Below are 16,126 nucleotides of genomic sequence, written 5' to 3' on the forward strand. Positions count from 1 at the left end.
GGCAGTATTGCCTAAGGAGACTTTGCAGCTGTTGCTTGGAATTACACAGATGCTGTGCCCATGAAGATATCACTGGGGTGAAGGAACTGACTCCCAGGAAGAACTTTCTTTATAGGATTTGTCTCACACAACCAAAAATAAGCCAGATAAAATGGCTACAGTGCAAAGGATGTGTAGAGTGATTCATAACAGAAGAAACTGATGCTGTAAATAAAATGCAGAGGCCAAGATCATTGGAACTTGGAAACATTCCCTTCCCTGCTATTCTGTGTTTCTTGAAGGAAATGGTGGAGAATTCCCACCTTCCAGTGCTGGGGCTTTGGGGAAGTTTCCATTGCAAAGCAGTCTCGCCCTTCCCCTGATAAAAATGACAATTCAGTTTTCCCAGGGAGGTACAGTGTGACTGGCCTCTTCAAAATGCATCTATCCTCACTAGTTCCTGAAAGCTTCCGGCTACCCTGTGCATGAGATACCATTATTGCCTCCATTTTTAAGATGAGAAAATCAAGGCACAAAGAAGTTAGGGTACCCAGAGTCAGGGGGGTTAATAAAGGAGAAGGCTGGGATTTGAACCTGGGTTGTTGAAGTGGAGAACTTTGAGAATCAGTACACACTGTATTTGCTGATGCAGATGAGTTCAAGGAAGATGTAGTTTTCTAAACCCAGATACCAGATCCACATTGATGGAAGGGAAGGGGAGAGCACAGAAGGGAACAGACACCCAAGACAGGTGTCTGCACTGACTGCGAGGGATGGCATTATGAAAAACTCAGCTCAACTTCACGGAATCTCCAAGGGCCTTCATTTCCTCCAGTGTAAGATTAGGTTAATCCCGGTCCCTTCTCGCTCCCTGTAAGATCCCAGGGTTCTGTTCTCAATGATGACCTAGGTTGGCTCTCATTCTGGAGGCCGAGTGCCTACTCTGGAATTTTATGACCGTAAATAAAGCAAACCCTCTTTTCTTTTCAGTGAACACAAAATCAAGTTGGGCATCCTTCATTTTAGAAGCGCCCTTCCTTTAGAAGTGATAGCTTTTATAAACGGCATCCGTGAAAGACATTGCTCTTTGCTGGCTGGGTTTCAGAGACCCCCCCTGGTGTCTAGACAGAGCACTTGAACCCTAGGTTAACCTCCCAGAGACAGACCTGGAAATGGCCTTGCTTGGAAAGAAGACAATGGGATATTTCGTAATGAAAGCTTTTCTTTATTTCATTATCGTTGCTTGGCACCTTCTTTCCGAATAATATATTTTCCAGCCCGTGGACAAGCATCCAGGCAACTGAAGCTTAATGTCATTTGAAATCTGTTGATTTCTTCCCCTGATGTCCACTCAGTTGGGTCTGGATATTTCCTATTCTGAGTTCTCATGTTAACATTGGCAATGACCTTCTCAGACTCTTGCCACGTAGTCCAAGCGACTCTGGTGCTTGTGGAGACATAAAGGCGTAAGCAGAAATGCATGCAGTTATGTTCCCGTGGGAGGGTTAGGGTGATTTATTTTTCTCCTTTAATATTTCCTTGTGCCTGCTTTTAGAGCTATAGTTACTTTATTTGAGTGCTGTGATCGGTTAGGCTAATTGGATACCATGATGAGAATAGGCTTCAATCCATAAACTTACAAGCTTCTATCACAGTTGAGCAGAATCCAAAAGAGACCCTAATTCAGTCCTTTGGACTTCTGTGATCCTGGGGGAGGAGAAGGGATTTTTTGGCTGGAGGAAAATTGGAATTGAAGATTTCCAGGGATGATTTTGCCAAGACTCTTCTTCCCATGACCTGGCCTTCTCTGTTCTCACAGCCTCACGGCCACGTTGGCGAGTGTTGGTGCAGCCAGTATCCCCAGCGCCGGGCTGGTCACCATGCTCCTCATTCTGACAGCTGTGGGCCTGCCGACAGAAGACATCAGCCTGCTGGTGGCTGTGGACTGGCTGCTGTAAGTGCCTGCAGAGGGGATTCTGCTGGGGGTTGTGAGTGCGGTCTTCCAGGGGTGGACAGGTGGCAAGGACACAATGGAGACCTTAACCAATCCCATGGCACCCCCTCCTCCCTGGCTGCCTCCCCACTTTCCTCTAACATTTACTGAGTGTCCACTTAGAAACTAAAGAAGAAAAAGAGGAAACTCTGAGGGTCTCACAGTCTAGTGGAGGAACCAGATAGACTGCAATACCAAGTTAAAAGTGAGTAGTAAGAAACAGACAAAAAAAAATCTCCAATTATGTATACAGAGCCAGATAGAAAGGAGCACATACCACATGATTCTATTTACATGAAGTTCTAGGAAAAGATAATATGATCTTAGCACTAAAAAGAGGTAAGGATTGCCTGAGTTTTGGGATAAAGGTGTAGAGATGAACTGGGAAGGGGCACAAAGGGAACCTAAGGAGTGATAAAAATATTCCATATGCACAGGAGTCTGCATTTTTCAAAACCTCATCGAACCAGGGACTGAAAATGAATATGTTCTATTGTATATAAATTACACCATAAAAACATATTAAAAATAGCACCCACAAAAGAGCATAGTGGTGGAGAGAGACATCCATTCCAGTCTAGGATGCAGAGGCACAATGGAGAAGGTCAGAAAATAGTGAAAATGGTTCCTGAATTTGAGTGCTCGCTCTGTGCTTGTATGTCCTCTTTTAACAATTGTGAAAGATTGGGGTTATTATTTTCGTATTATAGACAAGGGAATTGAGGCTCAGAGAGGTAAAATGATTTGGAAATGAACAGAGATTTGACTTTAGGCTGTACTGGGTTCTGGAGTCTGCCGTGTTCTTGTTCATGACCATATTCAAGCTATAAAATGCAATGAGAGCTGAGCTGAATCATACTCGACAGGTAGAAATTACCCAAGAATATGTAGTGGAGGGAAAGTCAAGACCAGCCTGTGCTGAGGCTACTAACAGTGTACCTAGACTGTGGGGACCTATAAGTGAGAAAGGCCAGGCAAGATGGACAGCCCTGAAGCTCTGCAGGGAAACCTGCACTTGACCTTGAACATGTAGCCCAGCCTCATTTCTGATGAAAGAAGTTTTCTGGCCACGCTTTGAAGGTAGACAAGTCTAGCCAGGTGGTCCCCAATAGGGACTTTGGAATGGACTTTCTCTATAGTCCACTTCTCACATTTGGGCACGACTGCTCTGTGAGAAGTACTCTGGTACCTCCTGTCCAGTTTGGGGGTTAAATGGTAGCAGTCTGAGCGATGCCTTGGATTTTAGTGTCAGAGGTGCAGAGTGACAAGTGCTGGCACAGAAGTCTGAGGCTAAAGTGTCCACACTGGCTTTTTTGAACAGCCTTATCCACCAGTGGCGATGGTCCTGACATTTATTGGCATGAATTTTTAAGAGCCAGAAGCCACACTTTATGGATTCGAGTTTGTACTTCCTCCCTACTTTCATGCTTCCAAAGAGAGAGAAAAAAAAAAAAAAAAAGCAAGAGACTGACAGGAAGAAGTACATCCAGGAAGGTAGAAGAAAGCCTGGTTTCTCCATAAAATGTGCCTGCTGGTGGTGCAGGCTGGGGACTTTACATTAGGAGAAAGAAGGGGCTCTCAGGAGGAGTCACGTTGTCTTCCTAACTGGCTCTTTCCTCATCAGAGAAATGGGTTGGAAACGGGAAGGTGAAGAGCAAACTAAATCATCTCAGATCTGCGTCTGTCCGTCTCTCAGCTACCAAGGGCTCTACTCTGCCAACTCGCCCTGTGTGGGCACCAAGGGGCAGACTTGCTCATGGCCTCCCTTCAGACAATGGCTGGAAGGTGCCCTTCCACCTTCCATTGGGATGAAGCTTGACAGTCCATGGTGGGGTCTGGGTGGGAAGGGTTGGGAGAGAATGGGATGAAGGAGACAAAGGAGTGGGGTGGGATTTAGGTGGGGAAGAGGCAAAAGAGAAATGAAGACCTTTTCAGTGGTTGCGGGGTTGAGCAGGAGCTCAGTAGTGTGTGCTAACCTTGACCGCAGATGCTGTGTGGCCCTCGGGGTCTTTCCACACAGAAGACAGGGAAGAGCTCCGATTCCGCTCCCTTCTTCCATGGCTTGCTGCTTCTTTACACCCTGGCCTCTTTGTCTGTTGAGTCTCTCTACTCATGTTGTCATCCAGGGTCCCTTGCCTGTTGTGATTACTTGGCCTGGTCTCTTCTCCATCTTGTTTCTGAGGCCTGAAGTCCACCAGAAAGAGATTTATCTTTTAAAAGGCTGCACCCCATCAGAATGCAAATGCCTTTGGGTTGAAAAACATTCAATAATATTTTCAAGAATGAGGAAAAGGAGCTGACATCCGGTGGGGACTGCAGTGCCTTTCCATCTGCTTTCATTTATCCCTTAAAGAGCTCCATGTTATATTTCACAGATGAGAAATGGGCAATCAGGAGGGTCAGTCTCTTGCAGAGGAGCATGTGTGGCCAGGTCAGAGCCCTTTACCCCACCCAGGCTGTTTCCTCATTTGAATCAAGTAGTTTACTGGTGGAGAAGAGGACCACAGAGATCCAGAGCTGGTGAGGCTAGGGAAGACATAACTATTAGGGTCCCTCGTACTTTGGTTTGGATGTCTTTCAAAACTCATGTTGAAATTTAATTTATATTGTATCATGCTGAAATTAAATTATATTCTCAGAATTAAGAGGTGGGAGCTTTACAAGTTGATTAGGCCACTAGAGGTAGGATGGGTGCCATTGTGAAAGGTGACTTTAGCTCCCTTCTGCCTTTGCCCTTCCACCTGCCACCATGTGATGATGCAGCAAAGGGTCCCTGGCCAGATTCTGATGTCTTTATCTTTCTGTTCTCCAGAACTGTGAGAAAATAATTTCTGTTCTTCATAATTACCCAGTCTCAGTAAGTGTTACAGCAGCACAAATGGACAGAGCCATCCCTGGTTCTTCATCATAACCAAAGATTTTTTTGTTTGACCTGTTTTCGCCTCCTTTCTCAGCATTAAAACAAAACAAGGAGCCTAAATGGGGACAAATGGGGCGTGCTCAAAGTCACCTTTCACAATGGCCTCTCTTAGAACTCAAGTCCTCTGGCCCCAGTAGGTCTGACATTGTGGACCCTGTCTTGCTGGCAGGCATTTGCTCTCAGTTCTGTTGGATGAGTGTGACTTCATGAAACATTCAAGACCCTGCCTACTTCTGACCTAAATGTTAGCAAATGGAACCAGAGGGCTGGGTCCTCTGGGATCACCTGATGCAGGTGATCACATGCTCACGCTTGCACAGAAAAGCAGGGCTGACACATGGGAGCAGAAGGGAGTTGGCTGAATAACAAGTGTAAAAAAAACTGATGATATATTTGGATTATCTATATTGAAGAAATCATAAGAGAAAACTACCCTCTTCTAGAAAAGAGCACATGAAGAGCTCTTCTCTACTTCTCGGGTTCTGATCTCAGATGCGGGGAGAGGAAGGCATGTGGTTGAGGGAAAACAAGATACCAAGGGGCAGGAGACCTGGCTCTGAGCTCTGCACTTACTGTCTATGGGACCGGAGCAAATTTCTCACTCTCTGGGCCTCAGCTCTGCCGTGTACACAATAAAACGACGACTTTGGCCTGAATGCAGGAATCTCAACCCAATATCTTTGGGTACCTTCTGGTTGTGAGTCCTGATGTTAAGATTCTGCTGGTGAAGGATGTTTGTATACAAATAAACATGAGTATTCCATTTAAGAAGGAAAGAAAAAAGGGAGGGTTGGGGATACTGGGAAGATAGGCATCTGAGCCTGTAGCTGGGTCAGGTCTGCTTTGAATTAGTAATGGTGCCACATTCTTTCTCATCAGCTGGAGGAGTTCTGGAAACGAGCTCTTAGGGTAGGTTCCATGGTTTTTGGGTGCTGGTCAGTGTGTAGGTTGGGGTGGGTGTTGAGTTAAGGTGGGGGAAGGGGGAGGTTGAGAGAGTTTCTCAGAAAAGTAGTTGGTAGAGGAAAAGCAAAGAAAAAGATGGGGGAATTTTTGTCCTCTTTAAACAAAGTCTGTACGCTTTTATAACTCTAGCAATTTTTCAGTCTAAAACCAAACAAAGCTTCAGTGACATTTAATGTGTCACAGTGCTTGCCAGCCGCTGGACACCAGCCAGCCTCATTACTGCCTGCGAAGCCCTGGATACTTTTCAATGGGCAGGCTTAGCTGGTCTGTAAATGTCATGGTGAAATCCAAGATTCCAGAGCCCTGAAAAGTGCCCGAGTCCTAGAACAACAGATAGGCAGGTCTGGTTAAAAGCAGAGCCTTCCCCTGGATCCAGGAAGCCATTTGTGTGGGGGAAACCCTTGGCAGCTATTTATAAGAGAGCTCACTGACACCCCCACCACAGAGACAGGATGGAGTAAAAACTGGGAGCCCATATCAGGGAGAGGTAGTAAGTAATTCAGTCTGGCTATAGGTTGAAAAGAAATCTAAACCCAATATCTTTGGGTACCTTCTGGTTGGGAGTCCTGATGTTAAGATTCTGCTGGTGATGGATGTTTGTATACAAATCAACATGAGCATTCCATTTAAGAAGGAAAGAAAAAGGGAGGGTAGGGGATACTGAGCCTCTCTTCCACACTCACACTTGATAGTGTTAGGACAGGTACAGTTGAGATGGCCCACGAAGAGCCCCCGTCCTACAGGACAGACTCTGAAGCTCCTCTGAAGCCTCTCTGGAGGGAATAGAATTTTGGTTCTCAAACTTGAGTGTGCACCAAACTCTGTTGGAGAATCTGTGTTGGGGCTCAGTAATTGTCACTTCTAACAAGTTTCCAGGTGATGCTGATGATCAGTCCAGGGACCTTCCGGAAGCAAGGAACTAGAGATCCTGATAAGAGTTCCTAAGGGTGGGCATATAAGCCCCTCTGCTCTTTTTTGAGAAACTCTTCACAGTATCTGCATCCATTCAATAAAAATACTTCAAAAGGACACAGAATTCTAAGAGCTAATGTCCGATGAGTGTCCTTAAGTGTTACCTATTGCTCTAAGCACTTGACATGAATTTGTATAAAAGTGGTGGCTCACAATTAGGCAGCTGATAGTATTGACTTATCCCAGTTTAGTGGATATTAAATATGTGAACTGGGATTCAGATCCAGATGACCTGAATGTTGCTTAGGGATTCCAGGTCTGCCAATGTGCATGCGTACACACACAAACACACCTTCACACAACTGACTTCAACTCCACTCCATGCCTGATTGAAAAGAAAACCAAATCCCACATCTGTCTTATCTCTGAAGATTCCAGACCCGTCTGTTGATCTTAGTCTTGATTTCAGCACATACATTGAATTCTCCTCATTTCTACCTGCTGCCTTATCTCTAGTCTCTGTCCAACCTCACTGTGAAAGGTAACCCCTATGCCACTGAGTCCTTCCCTCTCCACTAATGTGTCCCTGCCTCTGGGCAATGCAACCACAGATCAAGGAGACAGAGTAGGGGGTAGCTCTACACAGCAAAATCATTTTTTAACATATTACAAAATAAATGTGTGTTCACAGAAAGGGGAGAGAGCAAATCTCTGGAGAATGAGAAAATGAAAAAGTTTCCTTCAACTGCCCATTCTCTGAAGTACTGTAGTCACCATTAATAATGTCACATAGCACAGGAATTAAAATTTTAATATTAGGTATCCCTTTTCTTAAAATCAACAACAAACCTTTTTATGTTCCCCGCCTCCGAGCATCTCCCTGCCCTGTTTCCAGCTTTCTTGGTCTCTCACTGTCTTGCTGCATCTCCTCGATCCCCATCTGTTTGGTTCTTCCCCCAGCTCTCTGGATGCCTCTCTTATTTTCAGTTGCAAAACAGTTTGGGCTGTCTGCATCTCCCTCCGCCTCCAAGGTTATGCCCTTTTCACATCCAAAGTTCCCAGCCAGGCATCTTGCTAAATAAAAACCAGTTCTCTAGTCTCTAGAGTTCCCAAAGTAAAAGTCCATCCCATTTTGCCTGCTTCATATACCCACCTCCCAACTTTCCCACATCATCCTGGGCCTGAAGGAACAGTTTCTACATCCCCAGATTCAACCAACAGTGGACATAAAAAAAAAAAAAGGAAAAAAAAACTGTGTCTGGCTGAACACATACAGTTGTTTTTCTTGCCATCACCCACTAAACAGTATAGCGTAACAACAGTCATAGCATTTCTGGTGTTTTAGTTACTCTAAGCAACCTAGAGATGATTTAAAGTATATGGAAGGATCTGTGTAGGTTACATGCAAACACCAAGCCATTTTGTGAAAGGAACTTTCACAAAGTTCCTCTACGAACATCTATGCATTGGAGATCCACGAGGAGTCCAAGAATCAATCTCCCACAGATCCTGATAACTATAAAATATGGTCTCAGCTCAAAGAGTTTATGGTCTAGTACTGAAGTTAAAAAAAAAATCCCAAGAGATGTGGTCAAGAAATTCCAACAGCGTATGCTAGTTGCTAAAAGAGGAGTGTGCATAAGATTTGGTTGGGGAATTAAGGAGGAAGTGATCTCATTTGCTTTTTACTTGAAGTAATAATAGTAACACGCTGAGCAGTTGAGGGCTGGCACCTACTTTGTGCCACGTGAGCCTTTCATGCAGAGGGTTTGTGGAGCACCTCTCAGATGGTGATGATGATTGCCTTCTCCATATGTCAGGAGCTGGGTATTGCTTCCCTTATTTTGCAAGTGAGAAACGTTGAGTGGGAAAGGTTAAGTAACTCATCTTGATGGATCCAGGGTTGCAGCTCAGTCCCAGATCCAAAATTCACACCCTTGACCCAAGGTCAGAGGGGAGTCTCCTTCCCTTCCTTAACCCCACGTGGCTTTAGCCCTTTATTTTCCCCCAGGCCTGGGGTTTTAGGTGACCTCTCTGCCACACTGTACCCTCATGACAGTCCCTTAGCACCCTGCCTTCTGAGAGCAGGCACTAGAGTTTGTTTTCGGTAAGTTGAATCATAGGAAACTGCCAATATTTGGCCTCTTTAGAATTACAAAAATGGCAATTTCTATGGTATGACCTAATACAAGGGATCAGAGGAATCATGTGCAAGCCAACAAAACCTTCAGCTCTGTTTTTCTTTGAGAAACAGGCTTTTCTGACAATCCCACTTCTTTCTTGCCAAAGGATTTAGACCAGGAGATAGAGAAGAAACAGAGCACCTTGGAGATTACTTTTCTTCCCATGAGCAGACCCAGCGACTGTGCAATCACTGTCAAGTCCCCCTTCCATCTTTGGTTCCCGGCGGCCCCCAAAGCACAGCTGTGTCATCCAGTGAGTCCACTAAATGCAAGATTCTTCTCTCACCTCTGTCTTCTTGCAATCCAATCACACAGCATCCAGACCCAAAGAGGGTCTATACCTCTATTTCTTTTTTTTTTTAATCTAGACAACCTAAAAGTTGCTGAGGTCAACATAAAAGACACAGTTCCCTGAGAGGCCAGGGGTGATCATGAAGGAAAATGAAAGTACTTACTTGTGGAGAAACTTTCCAGATGTGCACCACAAATTCCCACATCCTGCTCTGGACTTCCCCTGAGTTGGTCAGACATTCCCCTAGTGTTCTCTGTGATGCTGTTTGTCAGTACATTCAGAAAGAAAGATGCAGATAGAGGAGCCACGATGGACCTCCTGGCTGAGCATCCTGTGAATTTTCCCAGTGTACTTTGTGGCAGAGAAACCTGGTCCTGACAGGGCTCTAATAGCATAGCGTAATCCAAATTTGCAAATTGGCATCTTGCTCTTCACCAGATCTCCTTTCGCGGTTGCCATTTCACTTAGACATCTGCATAAACTTACTGTTCACTCCTTCTCTTCCGTAGAGGTGGGACAGAGTCTCTCTGCCAAAGACATGACCATCATCTCCACTTTGGAGCCCATCCTCTCAAATCTCCCTAGGGGCCCAACTCTGTAAATGATCCCCTCTTCTCTATACCTTTAGTTCCTCTTCCACCAATTCCTTCTCGTTAGAATTTAAACATGTTCAAATATCCCACATCTTAAAATAAAAGCAAACCAAAAAATTCTTCGTCAACCATTCCTTCTCCTCATCTTCATAATAAATCTTCTTGAATAAAATGATTACGTCTAATGTCCCCCATTCTTCACTTCACGATTATTTACCTATAGTGAACCAACTTCTGTTCCTACCTCCCTATAGAAACTGCCCTTAGCACATCAACAACAGGGGCATCTTTATGGCTGAAACCAAGAGACGCTTCTCCTTGACCTCTAGGCAGTACTTGGCAATGTCCATGGCACCCTTCTTTTTAGAACTACTTCTTTTTACTCCTTTGCTCATTCCTTAAATGTCAGTTGCCCTCAGTGATCTAGTCTGGTGTGTCTGCTCTTCTCCCTCTACATTCTCTCTGAGGGTAAACCAACACTCCTGTGGCATTTATGGTTATGTCTGGGTAATGATCCTAATGTATGTCCTGCATCTCAGGTGTGTCTGGTGACCATCAGTATGTATTGCTAGTCACCTGTGGTGCATCACCTCTTGACTAAGTCACATGCTCCAGGCTCAATGTGTTCAAGATGAAAGGAGAACCCTTCCCACCCCAGCTGGTCAGGCCCCCAATGCTTGACTGTCTTCTTCTGTATTCCTTACAACCAACTAGTCCTCTCAAGTTCTTTAATTCTATATCCTAAATCTCCATCTAATCCATCTGTCTGTGTACCTACCACATCCTCATTAACTGGTCCCTCTCTCAATCTAGTCCTTATTTAGCCCATAAACATGATCTATCCCTTAAATGGCTCCTAACTACACTTTGGGTAAAGTCCTAGCTGTCTGAATTTGACTCTTAGGGCCATTTGTGACTTAAGTTAATTCTTATTTTCTGCTTCTTTTACTCTATTCGGCCATCTTGAATTATTTGGAGTGCTCCTTTCTCTTAGATTTCATGTATATTTCTCGTCTCTCCAAAGCTCTTTTTTTTTTTTTTTTGGACTCATCCTCTGGGCCCAACTCAAGATATGTCTACTGGAAGCTTTTCCTGTGCCCCATGTGTAATATGTAATAGAGTATCCCACCTCTATAACCCTACAGCCCTCAGTACTCATTCCTATTAAAACATTAATTTCTCAGGTGGAAGACAAGAAAGTGAGGTTCTTGGGAAAAAGGAAGGGTTGGCAGGGTCTTGTTTTATTCTTTGCTATCCTGAATACCCTGCACACACTAATATGCTCATTGGCATCTGTTGAAGGAATGAATTCATTAACAAAAAAAAAACTCAGCAAGTATTGGTGTTGATGGTTTCTTTTTTTTACTTAGCTATTGAGAGAATGTTTGCAGAATGTTAAAAAGAATATTTGCAGGTTCATGGGTTCTTGCAACCTGTAATGAGTACTTCAGACATACTGAGTATTTCCCTGATCATATTGAACCCTCGCAGCCTCCTGTGAGGTTGGGAATAGCTTCATTCCCTAATTTCTGCTCAGGTGAGAAGTGATTTTCTTAGGTGAGTCAGAAGATGTGGGCTAAGGCTCCAACCCCAGGTCCCGGGCTCTTTCTATTTTGATTTTGGCAGCTACATCAGTCTGCTTTAATTCTACTCAACTCTGTCTTCCATCCATTTCTGTCCTGATGGCTGTTTCCAAGAACTGATGGAATTAAAGACAGATGACTGAACAACCGTGGGAAAGCTCATCCAGAAATCCTAATCCAAAAACTTGATTCAGTGGCTGCTTTAGGTGAGAAGAAATCTGGTGTCAAAAGTTAAGGGTTGAAGAAGCAGGAGTCTGTGAACTTTTGACTAAGTCACATGCTCCAGGCTCAATGTGTTCAAGATGAAAGGAGAACCCTTCCCACCCCAGCTGGTCAGGCCCCCAATGCTTGACTGTCTTCTTCTGTATTCCTTACAACCAACTAGTCCTCTCAAGTTCTTTAATTCTGTATCCTAAATCTCCATCTAATCCATCTGTCTGTGTACCTACCACATCCTCATTAACTGGTCCCTCTCTCAGTCTAGTCCTTATTTAGCCCATAAACATGATCTTTCCCTTAAATGGCCTTTATTAAACAGAGAAGTCATGAACTTTGAGCTTAGTATTTTATGCTGTTGTCCACATGATGGTGGATGGGAGTTATACACAAAGGGAAAGGAGCCAGGATATACTGAGTATAAATTATGGGTCATGAACTGATTTTATCTTTCCCAAATCCTATGAAATAGATATTTGGGCTGCATGAGGAAAATTCTGGCCAAGCAAGTGTTTTAGCCCATTCAGGGTGCTGTAACAGTATGCCATAAAATAGGTGGCTTATAAATAATAGTTATTTCTCACTATTCTGAAAGCTGGGCAGTCCAAGACGGAGGTACTGGCAAATGCGGTGTCTTGTAGAGCTCAATTTCTCGCAGATAGTTATGTTCTCACTGTAATTTCACATGGTCTATGGGGAAAGGGATCTCTGATGGGCGTATTTTATAAAGGCATTAATTACATTCTTGAAGGCCCCACGCTCATGAACTTATCATCTCCCAAAGGCTTCTCCTGCTAATACTATCATGATGGGGACTAGGTTCAACATAGAACTTTTGGAGGGATGTAGATATTTGGACCATAGCAGCAAATCATCTGAATCACATGGTTATTAAGTGACTGAGCTAGATTCAAAATCAGGGCTGTGTAGCTATGAGTTTCTTTGCAACATGTGTCAGGCAGTGGATTCTGGAATCATACTGTGTGTGTTAAATTTGGCTCTATGAGTTTCCTACGATTGGCACTTTGGGAAGCCACTTGATTTCCTCAGAATTCATTTTTTTCATGTATTAAATGTGAATAACAGTACCTCCTATGTAGTTATGGTAAGGATAATTTAAGGTACTATCAGTAAAGTATATTCCTATACCTGGTCAGTGTGACATAATAATTGTCATAATCATTGTCATTATTTTTGTCACTATTACCCCATTACCTCTTGCCCATCTATTCTCCAATAAAGCAGGTACTCTTGGGTCATGAGATCGATGGGTCCTCAGAGAGTTGTTTTTGAAGACTTTATCACTCTTTGGAATTTAACATTTGGTCAAAGGTACTGGACACTTGCCAAGGAGGAATTCAATATCTCTTATCTGAAATATTTGAGACCAGAAGTGTTTCAGAGTTCAGTTTTTTAAAAACATTTTTAAATAGTTGCCCTAAACACAATGAGATGTCTTTGGGATGGACCCCAAGTCAAAAGACCAAATTCATTATATTTCGTGTAACACGCACACATACATGCACACACACATATGTCTATATCAGATGAAGGTGATTTTATACAATATTTTTAGTGAACCTACATTTTTTTTCTGTCACCTGTCACATGAGGTCATGTGTGAAATGTTCCACTTATGGCATCATATTGGTACTCAAAACTTTTGGATTTGGGAGCATTTCAGAATTTTGGATTATATGGTTGACTATTTCCTCAGCAGACCACAACTAGATGATGGCCAGATAACACAGCAAGTTAGTTGGGAGAGCTGTCATAGGAGTTTTCCTACAAGTGATGTTAGTGTTTTTAGGGGGGGATAGTAGCTTAGCCAGGTATGTTTGGATGTTCTATCAAGGAACTACAAAAATACATTTTAATTTACCTGATAAAATTTAGAGTAATATTAAAAGTACACATATATTAAATAATGTCTTTTGGGTTCGGACTAAATGGAAGTCTAAACACTTTGCTATGTTGTTTAATCTTCACAAGAACCCTTTTTATTTGGCTATACTGGTTATTTCAATTTTACAGCTGAGACAACTACAGCTCACAAATGCTAAAGTGCCAGGGTTGCCCACACAGAAGGGGCAAATATAGCATTTGAATCCAAGTCAGTCTGCCTCTAGAATCCATGCTTTTTTCTTTTTCTTACTTTATTCTTTTCAATTTTATTTTAAACTGATAGATCAAAACAGAGTCATACATATTAACGAAGTAACTAATATTTCAATACATGTATACACGTTACATGTTTAAATTAGGTTAAAGATATCTGTCTCATTAAAAATTAATCATTTCGGGGCTGGGGATATAGCTCAAGCGGTAGCATGCCCTCCTGGCATGCGTGCGGCCTGGGTTCGATCCTCAGCACCACATACAAACAAAGATGTTGTGTCCGCCGAAAACTAAAAAAAAAATATTAAAAAATTCTCTCTTTCTCTCTCTCTCTCAAAAACAAAAATATAATCATTTCTTTATGGTGAAAACTTCCCAAATCCTTTCCTCTAGCTTTTTAAAATATGCAATACATTGCTGCTTGCATCGCCACCTATAGTGCACAAGTACATGAGAACTCCATACTCCTCCCCGTCACCCTGCATTTCATGACTACTGTCATATATTGCTCCTCATACCCTTGTACTGGGGCTTCCTAGTAATCTACTTCAAGTGCTTCATTTGGTGGATCACCTCAAGACCTTGTCTTCAATTATATACAGACGTGATCACCCTCAGGCAGATTTCTCCAGGGCAGAAGAAGGCAAGAATATTCCAAGATGGAGAGATGCTCCTGAGAGTTCAGAGTCAACTCTGATTTTCCCCCTCCCCATGGGCAGCATCTTCCTGCTTGAAATCACGACAGCTGGTTTATACTTTTCAAACAACTGGCTTTCAAAGGAGCCAGGAGAGACTTCTCAAAGTACAGCTTCATTATTATTCTTTCCTGGATGTAGGTTTTGAGCACAGGAAATAGAATTTATTTTATACCTGTGTTCCAAGAAAAAAAAAACAACAACTAAAGTTTACACTTTGCTTGGAACTAATCATAGTACTCATTACTTGAACGGAAGGCTAGAGTGTCCTGGACTAAGAATTTCTCAGCAGCATCTTTACCTAATTTCCTTTCTTTTATTTTTTTGTGTTGTTTACTTGTTTACAAACTTGCTTAGTAGTTTTCCAGAATCCTTCTCTTTAGGACTTTGAATACCTAGTAAACATGCTAAAAGGATTTTTCACAATGATTTGGTTCATACTTACAGATGGGAGGACGTTACTTACTCTTAGGAACTCAATTAACCTTCCTGGCACGGATCTCCTAAGAGGAAGAGTTGTATATCAACCATCACATATTTCAAGTCAGAATCTGCAACTCAAGACTTGACAGAAGGGCATTCTTAATATTTTCTGGTACCAGAAACAGTATGGAAGATTCAATTTTTTTAGGTTAATTGAAAGAGCAAGATACATTATTTTTATTTTTTTCTGGGGCACACAGTCACAACACATATTTGAGAAAATTGTGGCTGGTTTCCTATCCAACAGCAATCTCTGCAGGGTTGAGGGGGTGGCAAGCTGGGGGAAAGGGCAGGCTTAGTTTACACCCTTAAAAAAAATGGTGGGTTTTCTATTATGGAAGAGTTCACAGCTCCTTAGTTGTTTTTAGTAGAATTAATAAAACAAAATCAGCAGAGGTAGTATGGAATCTTTGAAGAACAGTTTGAAAAGATACAATGTCAGGCACAATTAGGTGTGTCTGGAGCCTCGATACCAGTTTTGAGACACATTTCTCTCTAATTCTTTCTTCTCCTCTTTTCCTTGGCTGTTTCTTGTTGGTTCTTTACCATTCATCGGGCATTTTTTTGCTAAACACTTTACCTATGGTATTTCATTTAGTTCTCACACAAGCCTATAAGAGAAGTGGAAATCAAGGTCCATGAAGGTTAAATAAGTTGGCCCCGGTCAGACAGAGGGAAAAGGTGGAGTCAGAACCCAACCCCAAATCTCTCTTGCTCTAGACCTTGACCTTTCAACCATCACGTCACACTGCTTCCTCATTAAACTTCTTCTGTTCTTTATCCCAGGGACAGGATGAGAACTTCCGTCAATGTCGTGGGTGACTCTTTTGGGGCAGGGATTGTCTATCACCTCTCCAAGTCTGAGCTGGATACAATTGACTCCCAACACCGAGTGCATGAAGACATTGAAATGACCAAGACTCAGTCCATTTACGATGACATGAAGAACCACAGGGAAAGCAACTCTAATCAATGTGTCTATGCCGCACACAACTCTGTCATAGTAGATGAGTGCAAGGTACCTTTTTCATTCCTGGATATCGAGACTTGTATATAGTAGTGCATGCTCGACTTCTTTAAAGAACAAAAACCCCCTGCATCCATTACTGACATGTTTTTTTTTTTTTTAAGACCATGTAACCTAAGCTTCTATGAGTCCCAGCTCATCTAACTCTGTGTCTAACATGGCAGGAAAT

At 42.8% G+C, this 16,126-nt stretch overlaps 1 protein-coding gene across 6 annotated transcripts in view; it reads left to right on the top strand.

The window, feature by feature from the left end:
• The window catches only part of Slc1a2 (solute carrier family 1 member 2), a 147,774-nt gene that overhangs the window by 118,426 nt on the left and 13,222 nt on the right, over window positions 1-16,126 (top strand). For all 6 annotated transcript variants that reach the window (XR_005733559.2, XM_040284508.2, XM_005327403.5 and 3 more), the window contains 2 exons: window positions 1,799-1,933; window positions 15,717-15,948. Coding sequence is in view for 5 of the 6 variants with exons in the window: in XM_040284508.2 (XP_040140442.2) it covers window positions 1,799-1,933; window positions 15,717-15,948 (367 nt within the window). In the remaining variant the exon portion in view is untranslated. The remainder of the gene's footprint in view (window positions 1-1,798; window positions 1,934-15,716; window positions 15,949-16,126) is intronic.

The sequence above is a fragment of the Ictidomys tridecemlineatus genome, chromosome 4 (assembly GCF_052094955.1).
Source record: "Ictidomys tridecemlineatus isolate mIctTri1 chromosome 4, mIctTri1.hap1, whole genome shotgun sequence".
Lineage (NCBI taxonomy): Eukaryota > Metazoa > Chordata > Mammalia > Rodentia > Sciuridae > Ictidomys > Ictidomys tridecemlineatus.